This window comes from Rhea americana, unplaced genomic scaffold (assembly GCF_003343005.1).
Source record: "Rhea americana isolate MKP2758 unplaced genomic scaffold, rheAme1 scaffold_193, whole genome shotgun sequence".
In the NCBI taxonomy this organism is placed as follows: domain Eukaryota; kingdom Metazoa; phylum Chordata; class Aves; order Rheiformes; family Rheidae; genus Rhea; species Rhea americana.
The window spans coordinates 231,350-253,779 of NW_028186072.1; the positions used below are offsets into that span (position 1 = coordinate 231,350).

Genomic DNA, 22,430 nt, shown 5'->3' on the forward strand with positions numbered 1-22,430 from the left:
TTAACCTCCACAAAAGTAGTGACAGCTTCTGCTTTCTGACCTTTGGAGGCAGTAGTCTTAAGATTTTAATACAAATGCCAATGCCTACAGTGCAACAGACATGCAGAGCCAACCTAGGCCCTAAAATGTATTTTCTCTGTTGTCATGGCAGCAGTTTGTTTTCCCTTAATAACTAACACTCCTAATTTTCAGAACAAGATGTACAGCTTGTCAATAAGACTTTAATTAGTTTGCCAAAATTACTTTGGCAAAGCCGTTTTCTCCTAAGATTTTGTTACAACATAAGAAATTAAAAATAAAGTTCAGGCAAGAAGCTTCATTCACATATGGTCCTTCCGATCATAGATAGAAATATTCAGGTGAATGAAATTACTTGGATATGTACAGCAATGGTGGCTATGAGGTAGGTAGCATTATTTTAAATTGCAATCCCCTCAAAATCTCTCAGTATTTTAGAAAATATTTTTTAGTTATTAAAAAATTAAGTGTCAAGAATTACTTTGTGACTGCAAACAATAAACTCTTAAGTTTTATCAACACACCACTAATACGATGTTTCTCACTTAATTTGCAGATTCTTTCAATGAAAGAAGCAGACATTTAAAAAGGGGCAGCTCCCAGCTGCATTGCAAGGTTGCCTGCTGCTTATGGAACCAATTCTCCTATTTCAGCAGGAGTGCTGTTGCACACAGAGTGCAGAACCTCCCAGAGGTTAAGAAAAAATCTGGGCTTCGTGCTGCATATCTAACCCTCAAACTCTGGTTTTGGTATCTGTTCTCCTTTCAGTGTGGTATATGGTCTCTAACAAGATGCATTTTTTCAAACTTACRTGTTTGAAGTTAAAGAAACACCTCAAGATTTCTTTGATAATGTGTAATATAGACATAAGGATGTGAACATCTAGTTACTTGATAGAGTTGTGAGATCCAATCATTTTGGCAGGGTTTGAGACTCCTGCCTTCACGTACTGACTGGCCTGCTAGTCAGTGCCTCAATATACAGTTAGCTTTCCTAAAGACAGTCACAGCTGGGGAGGGGAGAAGGATTTACACAAACTAAAACAGCAACAACAGTTACATAAMAACAAAACTTTAAGATCTCATTCATACTGTTAAAAAAATTAGACTAYGGACAACACACACAGAAAAAGAAGACATTAGGATGCCTCTAACATCCCCTCTTACTACAAAGCAGAACAGAACAAATTCTATGGGTCAAAATTTGACCCATTTAAATCAATATGGAAAAAAAACAATAAACTGGAATGGATCAGGACTGCATCTTATTTCCTCCATTTGGAGTGTTYACATCACTACTGAGACTACAAAAGCAGTAAGCAAGGAAGACCACTCAGAATAAAGAAAAACAGAAGAATTCTAAACAACCAGAAGCAAGAACAAAATACTGCCCTCTTCAAAACTCCTCAGATGGTGAGAAAAGGGGCAGCAGTTAAACAAAAAAAAACGATACTTGCTATGGAAAAYAGAGCAACAGCTCTTTTCTCTTCCCTCTAAGGTTATGAAGAAATCCATTAGAGTTCCTGATATCCAATAGATATCCTCACTTTCAGGACCTGAAGAAATTGCCTATGAAAAATAACGGCAAAAACCTGGCTGTCATCAGCAAAATGTAAAGTTGTCTTCTCTACTACCCCATTATTACCCATTTAGGAGCTTCTTTCAGAACAGGTAAGAATTTCAAGGGCTTCCTCCCTTATCTGGCAAGTGCACATAAGAAAAATCCCACTGCCTCTTCCAGTGAATGACTCACTGGAAACAAATTAACAGTCAAATTTCTCATAGGTTCTGAGGATTTACATGTTTTTACTGTCTTGCTTTTAATTTTGAAGGTCAACTTGAAATAGAAAAAAAAAGTTTAACAAAAATGTTTCTCTTCGTGGTCAGCACGAGTTATCCATCATGTTCTGCTCACATAACTTTTGCCTCATGGGTTATGTGCTGTGAGATCCTCAGTACCCCACTCTACAAAAAAATAGGGTATAAATATCATTTTCAGGAGTTTCTCACAAAACTTTGATTTCCGAAATAATGGCTTCAACAGTTCAGAAAAGTTTTAATACACAAAGGCCAGGAGGCATTCTATTTCAAYTATTTTTTTTCTTCACTGWTTGTGATGGAGGTGATTAGCTAGGACATGGATTTTTTGGTTTTTGGATCTCTCTTCTGCCTTCCATATGATGAGCTGATTAGTTTCCACAGAAGAAAACGCAGTACAAATAACCATACTAATCGCTAGAGCTCAGAAAGTTTGCCTTTTACAACCTCAAACTACTGTGTATCCAGGAAATCCTGCCAGACAGTTACTGTTTGCAAATGGTTGGGAAATATGGTTGTTTGCCATCAAAAACATAAAAAGTAGGATCTGGTTAAAAGACTAAGTCTTTGGTTAAATGAAACGTTTCCAAAATAAAGAAATAATGTCTGCTAGCTGCAAATTGACCTCAACTGAGGAAGGGTGACAGCTCTGCACTGCTGCTTACTGTACCTAGTTCAAGCATTTTAAAAGGAGGCTAGAATTTGAAATAACGCTTAGCTGAACACAATGAAGTGTTGCAAATTCTAACATTGAAATAATATTCCAACCTAAAGTATTCAGTTTTAAAGTAAATCTGTTTTTTTGTTTGTTTATTTTTTTTTAATGTAAGTAAAAATTGTGGACCAGGAAGATTTCCCTCAAGCTCAGAATAAGACGAAAAAAATGCAGACAGCTAAAGTGTAGCTGCATCCCACTTATTTAAAATAAATTGAACTGTTCATTTAAGATTACACTTCTTTCTTTTTTTTTAAAAAAAAAAAAGAGAGTCCACACTTTTTTGAGGATTATTGGTACCAGTTAGAGAAGATGCTTACATTTCAAATGAATATATGGTGCTGCACTGAAAAGCAATAATGTGGTGATATTGAAGAAGTACATAATTAGTAAATTATTAGCAATTCAGACTTAGCCCCTAAACTTGTTGATTTAGTAATGCTAAAGAGAGTACTTAGCCTACATATTAAACCTAATTATCTTTTCTTAATCCACACCTAGGTAACAGACACCATTCCTGGGAAAACACAAGGGGGGAGCTTTCTATTCTCAGGAATGGCGTGACCATTCTATGAACACCAGAATGTTGTATTTTAGCTGCAAAAAGTGCTTATTACACTGACTAAAAAAAAAAAAATCATTAAAAGGCAGTGTCATACTGGGCTGTTTTAAGTTTCCTAATAAACCATTTAAAATCTGGTATCTAAAATATGATCTTTAGAATCTAGTAGGAAAAAATATTTTGAACAAGTTTCTTATCTGGAAAAGAGTCTCCCTAAATTTCAGTGGGACTTCTTACTAAATAAAAGTGCATTTACTACATCAAGTGAGTACTTTTGATAGATTTCACTTCATTGAGTTCAAGACATCAAAATTCTTTACAGCCTTCAAAAAAGGGCCAACAAACTGTAATAGACAAATTCAATGAAGAATTAAATGAAAATCATAGAATCATAGAATTGGTAAGGTTGGAAGGGATCTCTGGAGATCATCTAGTCCAACCCTCAAACAAGTGGCCCATACGGAGATYGAACCCATGACCTTGGCATTATTAGCACCACACTCTAGCCAACTGWGCTAAATCTAAAATGACCAAAATTAAACTACTAGGAGACCAAAGTAACTTAAAGTGAGAGTGCAAATAAAGATATGCTCTGTAAAGAATTTTGTCACCTTTATGAACATTTGTGACTTCAGACACACTGAGTACTGAGCTGAAAAATAAAGCAGCCCCATTTAAAAAAAAATGAATCAACAGTTTATCTCGTAAAATTTAACCTTAYGCTCGCACTTTCATAATTAACAATAATTGAAAAATCAGATGGTTATCTTACTGAGAGGTAAAAGCAATCAGCCTACATGGGCTTTTTTCCTCCCTTTCCCCCCCCCTTTTCTTTTTCCAATTCTGTTTCTATCAGCTGAAACACAATTATACAATTTCTTTCTGGGGTATTGCTGAATTGTGACCTAGGATATACCTCGTATGTGTCCCTAAAGCCATGACCAACAGCATCAGTAAAGTCGGATGGTACTTGCATGACTGTCCTTGACACACAGCTTCATGAGGTTTTTCTTTGTTCATGCATATAGTGAGATTGAAAATAACAGTTCCCATGCACTAAAATGTGAGCTCAAACACTGCCTTCACTCCATATACCATTCCACAACTGCGACAGTGCTAGTGTTAATTATTCTTTTTCTTACACTCTGGATAGTAGCTGCAGTTTTTTCTCTGCAGTGGGAAGCAACAGACAAGATTCATGACTGAGGCACATGGATATACAAGCTAGCCCCAGCAGCTGGACTCCTCACTCGCTAGAGAGGAATCTCTCACTTCAGAGAGCAAAAGCCATGAGACGAAAGTAAGTTTTTTAACCGGACTTTTTTTCTTAAGATGTTCTCCTTTTACATTTCTAAGCTTCCTTCCACGTTGAGTTTTAGACATGAAGCTCTGATCTTGTAAGTTTTGTCAATGTATGCCTTAAGGGAGAAATTTTTTCTGAATGTACATTGCAACAGTAAAGATTACCTGCCCCAGAAGGGAAAGCAAAACAACAACATCAACAACAACAAAAAAAAACAGTGATGTGGGAGAGGAGGGCCAGGTAATGGATAGCACTGGTACAGACTAGTACCAGTGATATACAACACCTAATCATCTGGTTATTGTTTGGAATTACATATACATCCTACTGTCTCCTCACTGTCTCCTCACAGTCTCCTTAATTACTATTAACATTTATACTACAGAGAAGGCATAATTTTTAAAAAAGTTTATGAAAATATTATAGAATTCAGAGATAAATTTAAGATATCCAGCAACAGTATCACCAGTGAAACTGTCCAAGAGCTAAAATGTATCTTATAATCAGAGATCTTAATAGATCTCTACTCATACATAATTTACATAATATTAACCTGTTTAATTTGCAAAGACATGTGAAAGTTACTGCTTCCTTAAACAGTGATTTAGCATGAAAGCAGACATAGATTCAACAAAACTGCAACACCAATTGTAAATTCAGGAAGTAAGACAATCCATGTAATGTAAGAACGAAAACACTTGTATTTCCCATTTGTAAGTATTTGCTTTTAGGATGGTGTTTGTTGCTGGTGATATATCAGAAATTCTTTGGAATTCCCTATGGATTTCCCCCCTCATGTTTGAGACCGTAGGACAATCTTTTTATTTGGTATATTTCTAAAATATACTCAGAAYAGAAATGAAGGTAAGCCTCAGCAAGGACTAATATATGTCTGGTCAAATCCAGTGTATATTTTTAAAATCTGTGGCTAGTATCTCTTTCACCCTGAATGCAGACCCAGAAGGGAAAGCATGTAAAATACACTTAACCTCATCGCTCATACTGTCTCAGATGTTTTGGAGGTCTTGCGGGCTTTTTAGGAAAGCTGTGCTCCATCCAAGCCCACCTGAGGCTACGTTCCTAGGCTGCGCTGGSAAACTTCCAGCACCTAAACTCTGGCTGGAGACTGGTATCATGCAGACTGGAGTTACGCTACATTGGCATGCTGCAGAGCTAAATGGCTCTACCGTGGTATCTTTTTATGACCTATAACATGCAAAGATAGACAGTTCAAACTGCTTATTATGCCACAGTGGTTTGAGGATGTGGACAAGACATCTAGCACGGAGAATAGCAAGAACACACTGCTCCTTGTGACTAGCTGTATTTGAACTTGGGTTTCTAGGGGCTGCACCACTGAGACYAAACCACTGCACACAGATCACCTTCTATTTGCTCAAATACCTCTGATAAGAGAACAATTTTTATATAATTAAGATTGTTTGAGATTGTATATTTTTGTACTAAGGAAAAAAGAAGAAAGTAGCAACTATTGTGGTACTTGATTTTTAATATTCCATTTTCCTTTCAGGATGCTGTCATTCTGCTTTTTACATGTGTAAAATGTCAGTGGGTCATTCCACTATGCATGAATGCCAGGATAGCAGACCTGCAGGGTTTGTTTCTGTGTTTTTTTCTTCCCCCCCCCAAAAAATTAGGAAAATATGCCTTTAGGATTAATCTTTTCTATAGCTAAAACAGCTGTGCAGTATGTCATTCTTAGTAACATAGTTATTAACATGCAGTCTTTTTTCAGTCTACTAAAATTAATTGGAATGTTTTAGCCATTAATCATGTAATTTCATTTGAAAAAAATCTCTAATACAGCAAGAAAGAATCTTTTCTTACACTTCTACATTTGCTATTTTCTCTTGCTTTAAAAAGCACTTAAATTATAGCAGTACAGTATTTCTACAAATACAGAACCATCAGTTATTTTGTACTGCCGTTAAAGTAAACGTCCTCAGAATCTGTACCACTCAGTTCAACTGACCTGTAGTCARTAGTTCTGTATGTTACGATAGACAATCTAGCTCACAAAGGTGCACAGACTGGCTATTTTCAACCTATAATCCTTTACTTCAGTCAAAATCAGTGCTGAAACTGCTTTATTTTAAGTCTCTCATATGCATTTTTTTTCTTACAAATTCATCTTAAATTGACACAAGGTTCAGATAATAAGAGGAAAACAGCAGAACTGTAATGTCCCCACAGTATCTGACAAATAGTTACTTTCTGTTTGCTTTATAACTTTGTAAATTAAATTGTGAGTAATAGTATGAATTTCTTTCCCAGTCTGTATTCTTTACAGCTTCCTGTTTTTTCTAGAAAAATGAATCAGACATTTGTTTCTCCAAGATAAAAAAAGGGGGGGGGGACTGAAAACAATATTGTTCTGGTCATGACCATTCTGACAGAAAAAGGAAGTGTTCATGAGACAATATCCTCAGCAAAAGATAGCCTTCTTGTAAAGCAAACCAGACAGTATCCCAGAACTACTCAAATAAATGCAAACATACGTTTATATGTCCAGAAAAAGTAGCACAAAATGGAGAGTGACACTGCTCCCCTGTATTAACTACATTCCACTTTACATGCAGGATTAGACTTCTCTTCCACCTTTTAACATAACATTCTCCCCAACAGTGTCATTTTCTCTGTTACCAGAAAGAACTGTGATAATTGCTAAAAACCAGCATGTCAGTAACTGAGAATTTAGTGGATGTTGTGAGAAGTTTTTGACTATAAATACACTGCACCAAGTACAGGCAGCAATTAAAGTACCCAAGTTTTGGCATTTATTTGACAAGAAAACCAATGCAAGTATCTCCATATCTTGGGGAGAGGGGAATCTCTTTTAAGTATAAGGAAGTTTTTTAAAGGYAGACAAACAGACCTTGATAACCTTCATGTTTTTGAACAAGACAATCCCAAATTATGCAAGAGCTGCTTCCCAAACACGCACAAGTCCTGAAACCATTCCCAGTGCCACAGACTTGGACATTTTCTTGCTGCAACACAAATGTTCATCCAAATGTTTAGCAATGCAGTGCCGTCACAAGTCTGTTTCTGACAAATAATTCACAAGAGATGGTAAAACTAACACTGATACAAATGAATAGAATTTAGGGAACTGAAGTCAGATCAACCCTATAATCTCAGCCTCAATTTTCCAAGAGAAGAAAATAAACATGAGAAATTTATTCAGTCACCACAGATGACTAGTTTAAAAAATGTTTCTCCATTTAAGAGAATATTAAGAGTTATTAATACTAAGAGTTAGCCTCTTCTTTATAATTTATGAACTAAATTTGGTAAGTTACTGTACAGTGAGGTAGTTTAAGATACTTGTAACACAAGACTACAAATTTACATTCATACTGTAATAGTCTCATTACGTAAACAACAAAAGAAATTGTAAAAAGGCAGGACATCGAAAAAAGGTTTCTGTCTATCAGAAAAGTTTTACAACTGTCTTAACAGAAAGAACAGGGTCAAAAATGCTAATAAGTTTAAAAATAGATTATATGAAGGACTTATCTAATAGAAGGGAATTGGACTACATTCCTGCTACATCCTTCATTTCTGCAAAATGGCCACAGTAAACCAAAACTTCTATCAGGTAGTCCCAGGGCAAAAGTTTTTTTGGAAAGCTATTCAAGTGTCAGTGAGTGAGATTTCCCACCACCAAGAACACAGTTTTGGTTTTATATGGCTACAAGCAAACAAGGTTGACAAAAAYCTCCTGTTATTTGCTCACATGAAAAAAAAAATAGCTCTCAACAATTTTGCAAAGTTTTGGTCGAAACTTAATTTTGGGGGGAACTATAAGGCTATAAGGCCCCAAGCATTTATTTGAAGTGGAATATGATTTTCTATCTCATTAGAGTCACCTCAACTTAAAAATSTCTCCTTGTCTGTCCATCTTCAGTGCCTGGTGGATACAGAAGAAAAACAACAGGAGAATGTGTTACTGTATGTCATAATTTTGGATGATTCTGCACTAACTTTAAAGATGGAATTTTTATTTTCACTATTTCTGTTTTAAAAGCAGTTGTCAAGCCAGCCAGAGAAATCTCAATTAAAAAAAAACTTACAGTTCAGTCATTTTACAACACTTACATAATTTGAATGGGATAAACAAGAATATGGCCACAATTTGGGTGATTAATCTTGGGCTAGCAAATCAAGTTACTCAGACTAGTCAGCTATTGATGCATTCTGCTCTTAAAGTGACATAGCACCCTAAATTCTGAAAATTTTGACATTTTCTTCATCCTACAATAGTGTCATGACTGGCCCTATAACCTGCAGGTGTACTTCCAAGGTGCTGCATGTGCCAAGCCAATGATAAGTTATAAACCTCTCAACATTCCTGCATTACTGTTTCAAGATGTTGCTGGCAAGGCTCCAGGCTCAATACACTTTCTCTCAACGCTAGAACAGTATTTGCTCTCAAACCTGAAGAATAAAACCTCTACGCATATTTTACCTCCTTTCCTTCTACTTTTAGTGTCTCTTTAGTCTTTATCTTTTCCTCTTAAAGAGTCCAACACAGAATTAATTCTGTTAAATATACAAAAGTATGCAGAGTCAATTAAAACATGTTTTCTAATGGCATGCTTCACAATATACTACTCACTTACTGAAAGMATCTTAAGAAATGCTTATTCTCTTTCCCAAAGTCCCTTTTCAGTAGCCTAGAAAAAGCTACATTACTTAATTATAACTAGTTCTATCAAATTAAGTACTTTGCAGATCCTAAATAACAATGCTATTCTCATGAAGAGTCATAGCCTTAAAAAAAAAAATCCATTTCTTTAGTGCATACTGGTTGTGTGTACATACTCCATCTCTGAGAGAACCCACTAGAAATCTGAGGTATAAGAAACCCCACGAAAGCAAATTTGATGCCCAAACTACTTCAGCATGCTCAAAATATTTTTTTCTTCATGTAAGATAGAACACAAAAAAAAGCCTGAAACCCACATTCTAGCTATTGCTGAATAGAAGTTATCCAACAGTATGCGAGACAGATGGAGGCATGAATGAACAAAAACAACTTATTCATCATGTCAACAGGGATATTTAAGTCCTAGCCAAGAGCTCTCCATGTTGGGACAGCTACTGAACAGAGTACACAGACCTTCCCACTTTGGATGTTTGTAGCAAAAGTAACTATTACTTTAGGTACTAAAAATAGAAATTACGTGGGGAAAAACCTCAAACAGTAAACTTTGTGCCTCACTTTGAGAAATGGCAAGCACTGACTACATAAACTATTGTCTAGAGAAGTTGTGGAGTTTGTCACCTCTCAGATCAAGACCCACAATCTACAATTTTGAAAACCATCTCGGGATTTTGGGAACTTCACTTGGACAAATGACAAATATTGGCAATATTAGATAACATGAAAAATGGAATAAAAGCTTAAATCAATATACTATTAAAAAGGATAAAAATTACTCTTATGAATCCTAACTAATGGAGATACGCATTTTCACATAATCTGTAAAACTGGTAAATCATTACATGGACGTAAGACATCATAGACTGCAAAATAAAATTCCTGCAAGCCACTGATACAGTAACACAGAAAAGGCATGGTGGGTGATTTCTCCATGCTAGAGACACCAGCCTTGTGTTAGGAAACTGACAGGCTGTAGTAAAGATTATCTAGGGGYGTTCCTGACTTTCATGCCACTGTCTACCCCAGTACTTGGAGACAGGATTAAAACGTAATGACAGTCACTGCCGATCAACTTAAAGGGGCAAACTGTTCAGTCAAGGTGCGAAAGGGAACTCCAAGAACAAAACCCCAAGATCGAGTCATTCCAAGTTCCTCCACACTTACTGAGGATCTGTGTGGTACAAAGGATGCGTTATCTGGGCAATGCACTGTCATTCTGGGATGCATACCAGGTGCTACCATCAGCCTGCCTCATCAACCAACTGCTTTGTCACTGTGGGGCCTTCGAGAGAGAAACAGGGAGCTGACTACTTATGCTGCAGTCAGAAAGCCGCTCTCTCACAGGACTCCACACAATATAAGAGCATCAGCAGGTGTCATTGCCTCCAGACTGTCAGAATAACTCTGAAACTCAGAGTTTTAGATCCTTAATTTTCTTTCAGGGAATTTAGAGTAAATTATAAATTTAAAAATGTAAACTTAGCATCAACAAAGCAAAAATAGTATGAAATCAATAGCACCAAAWTTTTTTTTGTAAATAGATACATTTTTTTTCTGAAATGGGATTGTGCAACTCTTTCTTTTCATACAAAGATTGATCGATCTACAATTTTGATTGACTTAAAATTTTTCTATTTGCAAGTATTGGGGGGAAGATGAAAAGCTTTTTTTTTTTTTAATTCTGAGAATTTCACAAACTTCAAATCAGTAGCTTTCCTAGCTTTGACGAAGTATCTTTTACAACATATATCTTTACTGACTCACTTTAGTGTTGAATCTTTAACAAAAACTTAATTTCTCCTAAATAACAGTCATTTAATTTTCCATTTCCAAGAAATTGTAAATAATCTCATTAGAAATCCCTTTTGCTCTAGTTATTCAACTTTGCATATTGTTGACTCTTGCAATGTTRTGACCTCATTGATTCTCCACTATTAGGAAGTGTTCTAGGAGCAGATAAAAACAAAATGCCAATTAAAAGCATGAAGAAGCAAAACCCTCCCTTACCTCTCATAGAAGTATATATTTGATGTAAAATTATAATCTACCATTTGAGTGAAGTCAGGGCTGAAAGGCAGTGATGACAGAATATGTAAAAAGACCACCCCATGACCAGGAAAGTCTTTGTTAAAGAACTGGCTGTCAAAAAATTATGCCTGTTGTACTTTCTGCAGTACGAAGGGAAGAGTAAGAATCACTGGCATCACCATCCACTCCCACCAGCAGAGCTGTCATATCAGTCACAGGAGCTGTAGATTTTACATAATACAATTTTCCCACAATTTTTATGTTAACTTTGTATCAAATCCTTATTTTTTACATGAGCCTGTGCAATTAAGCCATATATATTTGGAAAAAAAAAAAGAAAAAGAAAAAAGAAAAAATGTTGCTAACCTTCAAGGCAAAAGTAGTTACAATTTTGTCTGAATGTATATAATACCATTTGAGCAAAATGTCAAAAATAATTAGGAAAATTTAATGTCAAAACCAAATGCAAAATGAAAAAAACTTTTGTGAGGCACTCCCACACTAAATTCTGCTTGTCAGCTCAAAAATGTTGACCTTTTGCTATATTCCCCACAAAGTTGTACAGTGATGACCATGCAGAGCAGGCTGTACTCATTTACTGATGCAAAGCCTACTTCGTCTGAGTCCCCAGATTTCCATTCTAGGTGAACARCAGCATTGGCAAGATGCTGGAGAGAAATGCATCCACACAATCTAACTTCCTGCATGGCTTAGGCTCTAAAAGAAATCATACAGAATATATATTAAGAGAAAAGTTACTTTTGCCAAAACTGTCCATTACCCAAACCCTTTCTCAAGTGGTGATTACTTTTAGTCCTGTAGTTTTTGGAAATACCATGTTTTGAGAAAACTTTGAAAAGCAGCATTCACATTTGCACCTGAATGCGTGTGAAAGTCTGCTTAGGCGCACATATACCACAGATCAGCTATTTTTTTAGAAGATGACTCCAAAACCACATCCTCCAAATGACTGATAGGCAGAGAGACCTTTAAAAATACGGTCTGTAAATCTAATTCCAGCTGGACAAGCCACCATCCTCTTATTTCAAGAAAGTCTGCTTGTACACTCTGGATCGAAAAATCTTGTTCTACCTGCAAATATGTTTGGGGTGTACACTGCAGTTTGTAGAAAATATCATGGAATCATAGACTCATAGAATCAGTAAGGTCGGAAGGGACCTCTGGAGATCATCTAGTCCAACCTCCCTGCTCAGCAGGGTCACCTACAGCRTGTTAGACAGGGTTGCATCCAGGCGGGCCTTGAAGATCTCCAGAGAAGGAGACTCCACAACCTCCCTGGGCAACTTGTTCCAGTGCTCCGTCACTCTCATAGGGAAGAAATTCCCCCTCACGGTCAGGCGGAGCTTCCTGTGCTTCAATTTCTGCCCACTGCCTCTTGTCCTGTCACACGGGACAACTGAAAAGAGTTTGTCCTTGTCCCCCTGACACCTCCCTTCAGGTACTTGTACACACTGATCAGATCCCCCCTCAGTCTGCTCTTCCCCAGGCTAAACAGGCCCAGCTCTCGCAGCCGTTCCTCATAGGGCAGGTGCTCCAGCCCTCTGATCATCTTCGCAGCCCTATGCTGGACTCTCTCCAGTAGCTCCAGGTCTCTCTTGTCCTGGGGAGCCCAGAACTGGACACAGTACTCAAGATGAAAAATATAGTTAGTTTTTGTAAATAAGCCTGCAGAACAAGGATTTAAAGAGCAACCTGCAGCCCTACCCAGGGATTTTGAACTCCTGCTGCTTTAAGAAAKGTCAAGAATCACTGATAACTCTACTCTGGTGATCGAAGTCTGAGACACTCATACAGAAAGGCAAGCTCTTCTTCCATTTAGAACAGCAGCACTACAGAAAGACATAATCTTACATTGTAAGAAAATCTCCAGGTGCAAAATTTAGTATTTCTTCCTGTAGACTATCTGCTTCAATATGTAGATTTTTTTTCATGGACAGAACATAAGTAGATCAGTTCTTAATGTTTATGTCCCTCATTATCAATCTCACTGTAGATACTTCCAAGTCTCATGCTTGTGCCTCACAATCTTTTAACATACTCTTTCACAGGTACTTCTACAAGGTGGAAGAATGTATTATTCTGGTTTTACAGATCAGAAATGAAAGCACAGGGAGATTATGTGATTTTCTAAGAGTCATGCTCTCTACAGCACAATAGGAACCACACTGCTATTTCCTGTAGTCTAAGCTAACTTCCCAGTCAATGACTAGTCCTTCCTTCTTTGTTGATGTGGCTGTATTCAGAAGCTTCACAGTATAGGCAAAGTCTAAGAAAACACATCAATCAAGACTAGGCTTTTTGAAAATTTCTTTTAAAAGTTTGACACTGGCCTTTAAAGTTTCACATAACAAACTATCAGAGTTTAAATATAACTTTTAATGCATTWAAAAAAAGAGATGCAAGAGTTTCTTGACATAAGACTGTATCCATGTTGCGATGCTTACACCACTAACCAATCCTTGAAAAACAGAAATGTAGCTCATTTAATAAGATGCCAGTGGACAGACTAGGAAAAGTGATCGAGGGGATGGGGAAGGATTAGTTGTGGTATGGGGAAAAACTCTAATGTATCCTGGAAGTGTTATTCAATGTGTAAACCTAAAGGACTGACTGAATATTCAACCTAAAAAGGATAAGGCACAGATCAATACCCAATGAACAAAAAGGAATATCCTGAGCAAGAAAACATGGAAATGTCAACATATATTGCATAGGATACAGGAAGACTAACAAGTTACTGCAGGGAAAGTTGTATCCGGACATGCAGCTCTGCTCTTACTATCCTGTGCTATAACTGCCTATGTGCGTGCTACTTGCCATCAGGGAACGCAAGGCAGCTAACTCTCTTTCACACAGTAATTTGTGATGATATTCTAAGCATTTATTTCAGTTTTAATATAATACATTCCATTCAGTTTTCTAAACAGGCACGTATATGTCTCTCTCTACTTACGGCTATTTTTAAGGCAGATGTGACTGCAGCTACTGCAAAGTACTGCACTACAGTGTAATATCCCTGACTTTACATTACTGTAAACAACAGTCACAGGTATTAGTATTAAGACTGGGTCTTGACTCTGATTTAACCAAATGCTGAAAAAACAAAACAAAACTCTCTGAATAAAACAAAGTGGGGGGGGGGGGCGGCTGAAAACAGTAACTTACGCCACAAGTCTATCTTTAAATTCAGCCCACATGACATTTCCTTTGGATTTAATTGCTTCCATACAATTTATATCTACTAGTCACGCTAGTCCTGCAGTACTAAATATGCTCTGTTACAAAGAAGCTCTTGTCCTATAATAACCTCCATAGTCAAAGTGAAGGCATCATGGGTAAAGATGATCAGACTGAGTGAAATAAACAGGTTTTCAACTCCATCCAAAGCATACTTAAAACAGGAAACAAGTCAAGTCTAACCACTGACTCTTCCATCAGGATTGGAGAAAGCGAGCAGTAGGAAGCTGGAAAGAACTGACTTTATAATAGACTCTACACAGTCAAACTATTTAAAGTTGGACATATTTATCAACTGTAAGCAGCAGATTACTCTGCATCCTGTCGTTTATTTATCAATTACAGAGAAAAGATGGTCAAGGAGGGCCACTTTTACAAATTGTCAATAGCTACTCACAAAAAATTACCAAAACAATTTTACTGTTCATTCTTACTCTGAGCCACCTAAACTATTAGTAAAGCCAATAGCCCTCTAGTTGGTTTCAGAAAAATGTTTTCATAGTAGCATTCTTAATATCGATACCTATTACACAGACACCTTTCTTTTCCTAAAATTATGCTGATTTTCCTAATGATTTATGAGTACAGCAATTGTATATTCAGCTCATGAGACAGATGCACATTTTTATATACACACACACGTATACAGATAGTTATAATCCATTTATGCACAAATATTCTTGGGCTTTAGATTTAATGCTAAAACTAAAGGATTGATTTAAGATAAATTTCATAAAACCAGTGCAATTCTGTGCATGCACTATGATTATTAGTTTTATTAAAAGTGTATGTCTGTCAAATATATACAAATTTATATCAACATAATAGTGTTCATAGAAGGGTTTTCATTAATTTCCTTAAATTATTTAAAAGWGAACATAACTACATCTAAGGCAACTTTTCTGTCTAGACAGCCCTCCACAGTAAGTTTCTTAAATACTTCTCCAAGGAAACCCTTCTTGGCAGCATTGCTAGGGTCAGCATAGCCTTGCATTTAGCTTTTCTTAGCTGGCATTTTACAGCCAGCAAAGTCAAAATGTAGCTTGTATCCTAACTCAGAAAAAAAGCCGACAGAGGGAACTGGATGACATCCTGTAAACCAAACATACCCTTGAAGTGATTTTGTTACAGATCTACTTTCATACTCAAATCTTATTACACACCATATGGAGCACGAAACTTTATTAAGCATCACAGGTGACATGGTTTTAGATTCTGAGAGTCAATTGATCATGAAAAGACACTATCTTGAACTAGAAAATGAACAGATCATTAGGTTTCATTGGAAACACTACAGTTATTCCTATTGCTTGCCTCCAAGTTCATAGTCAAAATTAATTGCATCTTTTCCCTTGCATCACTTCAGAAAGCTAAACATATATGTAACAAAAAGAACAGTCTCTCTGACTTGGGGTTTTTTTCTTGTAAGTTTTTAAGCAGCACTCTGACATCAACATAGAAAAKAGCTTAATTTTTCTATTCAGCTAAGCTTTAAATTTACATCAAAATAAATAATTTATCCAGGTCACATATCCAGGCTACTCCAGTGACTCAATCTGATTTTAAATAATGTATTCCAAGTATTTATAATTGTCAGTGGAAAAAAAGATTTAATTCCCAGAAAGTTAAACAAACATGAGTAACTTTTTTTCATCTCACTGTAAATTACATTTTCAATTCTAAGCCTGGTAGAGCTTACATTAGTATATAAAACAATTTTTGTTAAACAGACCATTTAAAAAATCAATGTTAATAAATGTGATCTAGCACTTCAGCTGCCAGCAGATTTGTGGAATCAGTCCACAGTACAATAAATCAAACACAAGGTGTGCTCTGTTCAGTAGCAACCTTGGGTCAAGATCCAAAACAGACAGATATCAGTCAATCAGATGTGACACAACTCTGAAGAATATCATCTAAAAAAATCCTYGAAATAATTTTTCACATATCACTGAATTTCTGCTATAAGGATTTTGTTATAACTAAATATACATTCTTGACATATTCCTGCATCTTTACATAAAATTAGCAACAAATGCAGTTAAAGCCAAAAAAAGTGTTAATCAAAAAATGTTTAAAATATTTTAAATTCATGAACCTGTATGGCACATTATTAGGATATATTAAAAACATGCCTACAAATTCTGATTTGTTTAAATCTGTGTATTACATTGCAAAACTACTGGGCCACCTGGTACTTCATCACTTAGCTTGAAAGCATAAAGTTTTAAAATAAAGATATTATTTAGCGCTAGTGTCAGCAAATGAAAGCATGAACTTGTTCTTAACTTTTGTATTAAAAATGTTATTTGAATTAATATTAATTCACTTTTAATTTAATAATTGTAATARCTGCATTAATAATAACGTTCAATAATTATTAAAATGTTATCTACAAACAAACTGATACTCCCGGATGTATGATACAGATACAACAATGTCCTGAGATCTGCTTTTGAAACATTTCATCATAGGATCAGATCTTGCATGATAGATCAGAGTCTGAGACCACCTGTCAATTGGAAAGACATTAAGTTCATCAAATTAAGTAGAAAAACACTGAAAACTGAGAGCACCTCATCACTTCATAAGATCCAGTGTGCGGTGAATGAAGATACAGTGCRTGTTTAAAGTCGCACAGATTTTACAAAACATGATTTTAAGCCCTTACTACATTAAAGATTTGCAACTTGAAATACAGGCAAAAGCTTTTTTATGCACCAAATGAGAATTTTAGCTTGATCATAAGAAAAATAAGTGATTATGTCCTGATGTTTTTGGAAAACTGATTAGCAAGGGAACTCAATTACAGGCAACTGAATTTCAGAGATGATACTAACCCAAGAAATTTTAACCTATTAGACATTCCAATCAGACAATTCACTCTAAGAGAAAGATATTAAAAAAAAAGATTACACCTGTCTTGMTATTCACTTTGTAACTTAAAATAGTGAAACCTGGGCAAGCTGGGGTCTAACTTTGTGAAGACAAGTAGATTACCCTTATTGYCCATGCATTTTATATGTATTTTAACTTCCTTTAAGTTTTCAGTCTTTTACTTCCTTTGCACCAACAGAAATAGAAAGAAATTATTACAAACTTTTTTTTCCTGAAGAGACTGTTGCAAGGCTGGTTTTAGCTCATTACTTCTAATGTAGCATTAAATACGTAAATTAATCTATTAAAACTTTCAAACCATCAAAAGAGAGAATAAAAAAAGATCTTAAATAATGAAAAGTACATTGTGAAACACCGACATGGCATTTAAGAGCTAACCATGCAGGACTTTTTACAGACAGTGTATATACTCAAATATGCTTTTAAAAGAGCCATATAAAATAACAGATTAATAAATACGCCTTAAAGAAATCCCACCACAATGTAAGCTTTAGAGTAATGAATAAATTTCACTCTTCGCTCTGTCTTAACATTCCTATTAAATTACATGTTTATATCAAACAGAATACTGCCATGGCAATTACTGATTTTATTTAGAGGGACATATCAATAAGAGAACACCATTAGAAACCAAAAAGGTTTCTAAAATTACCAGAAAACAGTATTAACAGTATTTTGTTCACGTAAGATGACAAGAAGTTTAAAAACTTTGTATGGCAATTATAACTGCTGTTATAGTTTTGTCAGTGTTTATTATTTAATACATTTGCCAAGTGCAGTTGTTAAAGTAAGTTCATACAGAAAGCCATGGTGCACATGAAATATAGTTACATGCTGCACATACTTATTAAGTCCAGAAATTAAAAGTTATGACAACTAAAATGCAAATTGTGATTAGAGTTATAGGCATGAAATTATAATGCAGCAGAACAGCCTATGAAGTGTGAAACAGCAAAAACATGGCCTACTATCTAYGGCTTTTGTTAATACATCCCAGTAATAACTTTCAGTATCAATAGCTTTTTTAATAAAACCTATTTTAATTAAGTACTCCTGTGAATACATATTCTATTTTCTCTACTGTACTTAAAAATTTACATACTGTTTTGAACCATAGTCAGATTTAGTTATAGAACTCTTGTCCAGAAATTTAATTTCTTTTTTAATTAAATTAAAYAGTTAATTCTAAGAAATGTATTAGGTCGGTTTCCAAAATCCTTACTTAGTCCTCAGTCTGGCAAAAATCCTATCAAAATCTGACACTCATTAAAAATTTTCTGTTTTAAGAAACAACCGCCAAGTTCATTGTATTTACTGTTTGTATAGAACAGTATTGTATTTGATTACATTAACGCTCCCTTAGACAAAGCCTGATCACTCAAGCTTTGCCAAGATTAAGATCTGATCCAATCTCAGAATTCAGACGTTGAAATTACTTCATACATCATGTTGATCCCATATAAGCAGAAAGATAAAAGCTAATTCCTAGTTGCACAAAAGTCAGGGAAGTTACTGTGGATTTATAACAGCATCATTAGAACAGAATTTGAACTACAAACTCCGGTGAAAGGAGCAATCAGTTAGCACTCAGTTGCTGCTAATCACAGCGTGCAGWTTTAGTTCTGATGTGTACATTCTGAAACTCAGAACTCCCTAATGTCTCTAAAATGACACAGGAAGCTATCTGCATAGAAGCTACAGCTGCATTCCCAGCAAATAAACTTCATTATTGTATCACTGCTTCCCTGTCTGTTATGAACTCTTGTTAAAAAAGAAGTTATAAATTGCAATCAATTTGAGATTTATTACTGCTAATGACTTCTATCTGGAATTAATATATGCATTTACTATTTAACAGAAGGAACATAGGCAAGGGAAGCAGTTACAGGAGTAAACGTAAGGGAACCACCGCGTTCCACCTGAACAGCTGCTGGAGACGGGCAAAACGATGCCGAGCCCTTAAAGAGTGCGTGGAAGGCCCCAAAAACCATATGCTTTCATAAATGCATCTCCCTAACATACAACACTAAAAACAGTGAAGATGCGTGGCCTCTTGCCTTGCACTATTTTTCTACTATGTAAAACCAAAGCTATGTGGACTCAATCCCTGCTTAATCCTGTGTGTGTTACTTCCATCAGTGGTTGGACCACTATTTGGAAGCAATTTTGCACAAAGTGTTAATTTTTCCCCACACTTTTCTCAGAGCTTAAGAGAGTATCTCATGTACTGTCCTTCCCATCTCCCACTTACAGTTATATGCCTACATTTCTGAGGCAGAAAATATCTCCACATACTGTACAGCATCAAGCACAACCACATTAGATAGTTATAGTCTCTACAGAACTAACACAATTGTTTTCATAGARATGCAGTACTGGGAAATTGCTTAAATAGTTTAACTGTCTTAATATTATTTGTTTTGTCCTTTTCAGAAACAAGTTTTTTCATAGTATTTATAATACTTTTCTTCACCACATTCTGCTTAACCTGTTCAGTAATATAAAACTGACCATGTGTTAAATCAAACTTTTCCACCAACAGAAACTGGTAGGAAAAATTTGGGGCATGTCAAGTAAATCAAGTGCTAAAAATAATCAGGCTGCTTCCACTCTGAACAGGCTTTTCCTGGCAAATATGTCCTCATATGGCAAATGTTTACTGTAACATTTTTAAAAATCACTGTGATAAAAGTAACAGCAGCAACAAGTTTCACAAATCTGTTCAGTGCAAATACCATATTCTCTATACAGATGTGTTTACCTCCTGGATTGAAATCTGAGTCTGATCAGAAGCACTGTACACACACTGAGAAAACACTAAAACCTTAGACTTCATTTGYAATACGAGGCTGCAGCACCTAAAATCAAACTGGTAGAAAGTAATACTTGAAAAATTTTTATTACAGAATGTGTGTACACAGTTCAGCATGTGGATCGACATGCAACTGATATTCCCACTTACCAATRTAAGAGCTACACAAGCATTTTGCCTGTCTTTCCAGAAATCCTTTTTTTATCAGAAATAAATCACACTTAAAGTTTTTTTTTCACACATGCACACACAGAAAAATGCTTTAGATAACATWGCTGTAAGCGAGTGTGTGTTTATTAGTCTGTTTTCCACCCCCCACTTCTGTGGTTTGGTATTTAATTACAGGGTGGAGTGGTCCCGAGGCTACTTATGTTTCTTCCAGTCACAGCCAGAAAACTTCTGCAGGAACTGACATGCAAGACTGATTTTTGCAAGTTATAGCTGGTTCCTCCTGGTCAACAAGGCTAACTAAGGCTCATTGATGATTGAAAGCCCCATCACTACTTTCATTTAATAAATCTTTATAATACTTTTAAATAAAACACATTGCATTTTAAACCTCAACAGATCATAAAGGCTTTAATACCATTCATTTTTTTTGCTATGTGCTCTCCACATCCTTCTCAATTTTCTTTTGCCAATGACTATGCACATGTACAAAGCATTAAACTGAGAACAAATGGTGAATTTTTTTGACAGGTAGCCCTTGGATATGCATAAATGTAACCTTATGTGCCAGGTTTGACCAACTAGTGTTTTTAAATGAACCGTCTGACTTAAACACTACATACTATTTTACATAGTTTTAAATGCTGTTTTTCATAAACAGTATTAAATTTCTGTAAAAAATGCCATTTTCACCTGAAAAGATTGTGTCACATCAAGATATTATAATTCATATATGATCATTTTATAGCTRAGTATTACCTTCAAAAATGTTAACGAGTAGTAAGGAAATAATTTACTGCACATAATTATTACAGAAGTTTTTAAAAATTCCATGGGATAACTAAAACTAAATAAACAAAACAGAAAGGCTACCTTAGGTAATAAATTATACACCCAATGAAGATTGTCTTTTTTTATATATAAAAAGGCTATTGTTAATCAGAATACACTACTTTTAAGAGGCACTAAAAAAACAGAATAAAAAATGCACAAAATGAAGTTTCTCAAAACTTTCCTTGATTTTATTATTGTTGATGTGTTTTGGGAAAAATATAAAACTTTGGGGGTTTACGACAGCTTTTTGAGTAAGAAACTCACATTTTTGACCCAAGCAACAAGAAATCTTCAGAGTTTGGTGACAAGGAAAGACCTATGCCAGAAATGTGTGATGGGTAAAGGAGAAAACACAGGAGCTCATTTTGATATTAACCAAAAGCCAAAAGGTAGGCAAAAAAAAATATGTTTTTTTTTCATTTTTAGCCAGAGTCTGAAAACATCTGCTGGCTGAACTCTAGCAAGTATTTATACAAAATATTTATTTACAAGTGATATTATGATGCTCCTATCAGCTTTTTCTTCTCTGTCCTGCTTTCTTGAAAAAAAAACACATGCAAGATGCARCACAAGTCTCCTCATTTAGGTAGTTAACCAGATCAGTAAAAAATTTGTAAGATTGAACCCTGGTACATGACCACTCAGTATTATAAGCCGCATATACTAACACAGAGAGTGGCAGAAAGAAAGGAAACTAATGTTCACACTCTGCTAGTAACTCAGTGTGTGACAAGGGGCAAGAACTCAAACTCTGGAGAGTAACTACAAAGACCGTTTCGGTTCTTGAATAATTCCTTGGAGATTCCAAAGCCACAAGGCAATAAAATCATTACAAAATGACATAAATTACATATTTATTGATTATTCTAAAGAATGAATATTGTAAACGGCTGAATATGAACTCAAAATACTACTTACTTTTCTGACCAAGAAGGCAGTAGTGAAGTGTGAATGCTCTCTTAAGTCCTGGCAGTTAAACACCCTCAGTATGCTTAGGCAGATACTTCATTAATAAATATTTTGCTACCGTGTGTTTGCCAACTTAATACAGAGCCATTTACTCTACAGTGAATCTGGAGCAGAGGTATAAAACCTACCGAAGGAAGGTATCACACATTACGACGGCTAGTCACAATTCCTACACGTTTTCAGGCCTATCACACCATTTTAAGCCAAGCTACAACAGTCGGAGACAACGTGCACCGTTCAGCGGCCCCAACGGGCGGCCAGGAGGCGAAGCAGCCGCGCCGCGGAGGGGCGGGCGCCTGGGGGCCGGCAGGGAGCGGCAGGCAGCGCCCGCGGCCCGTGCGCGACGAGCGCTTGGCGT

The 22,430-nt window shown here is 35.9% G+C and overlaps 1 protein-coding gene across 3 annotated transcripts in view; it reads right to left on the reverse strand.

Moving 5' to 3' along the window:
- WWTR1 (WW domain containing transcription regulator 1) overlaps positions 1–22,359 on the reverse strand; it is a 74,985-nt gene extending 52,626 nt beyond the window's left edge. Inside the window, exon 1 of one of the 3 annotated variants that reach the window (XM_085302818.1) lies at positions 22,201–22,359. In XM_085302818.1, the coding sequence (XP_085158944.1) occupies positions 22,201–22,220 (20 nt within the window). In that variant the 5' untranslated portion in view covers positions 22,221–22,359. The other 2 variants (XM_085302819.1, XM_085302820.1) reach the window with 2 other exon arrangements.
- Between the last annotated feature and the right edge of the window lie 71 nt (positions 22,360–22,430).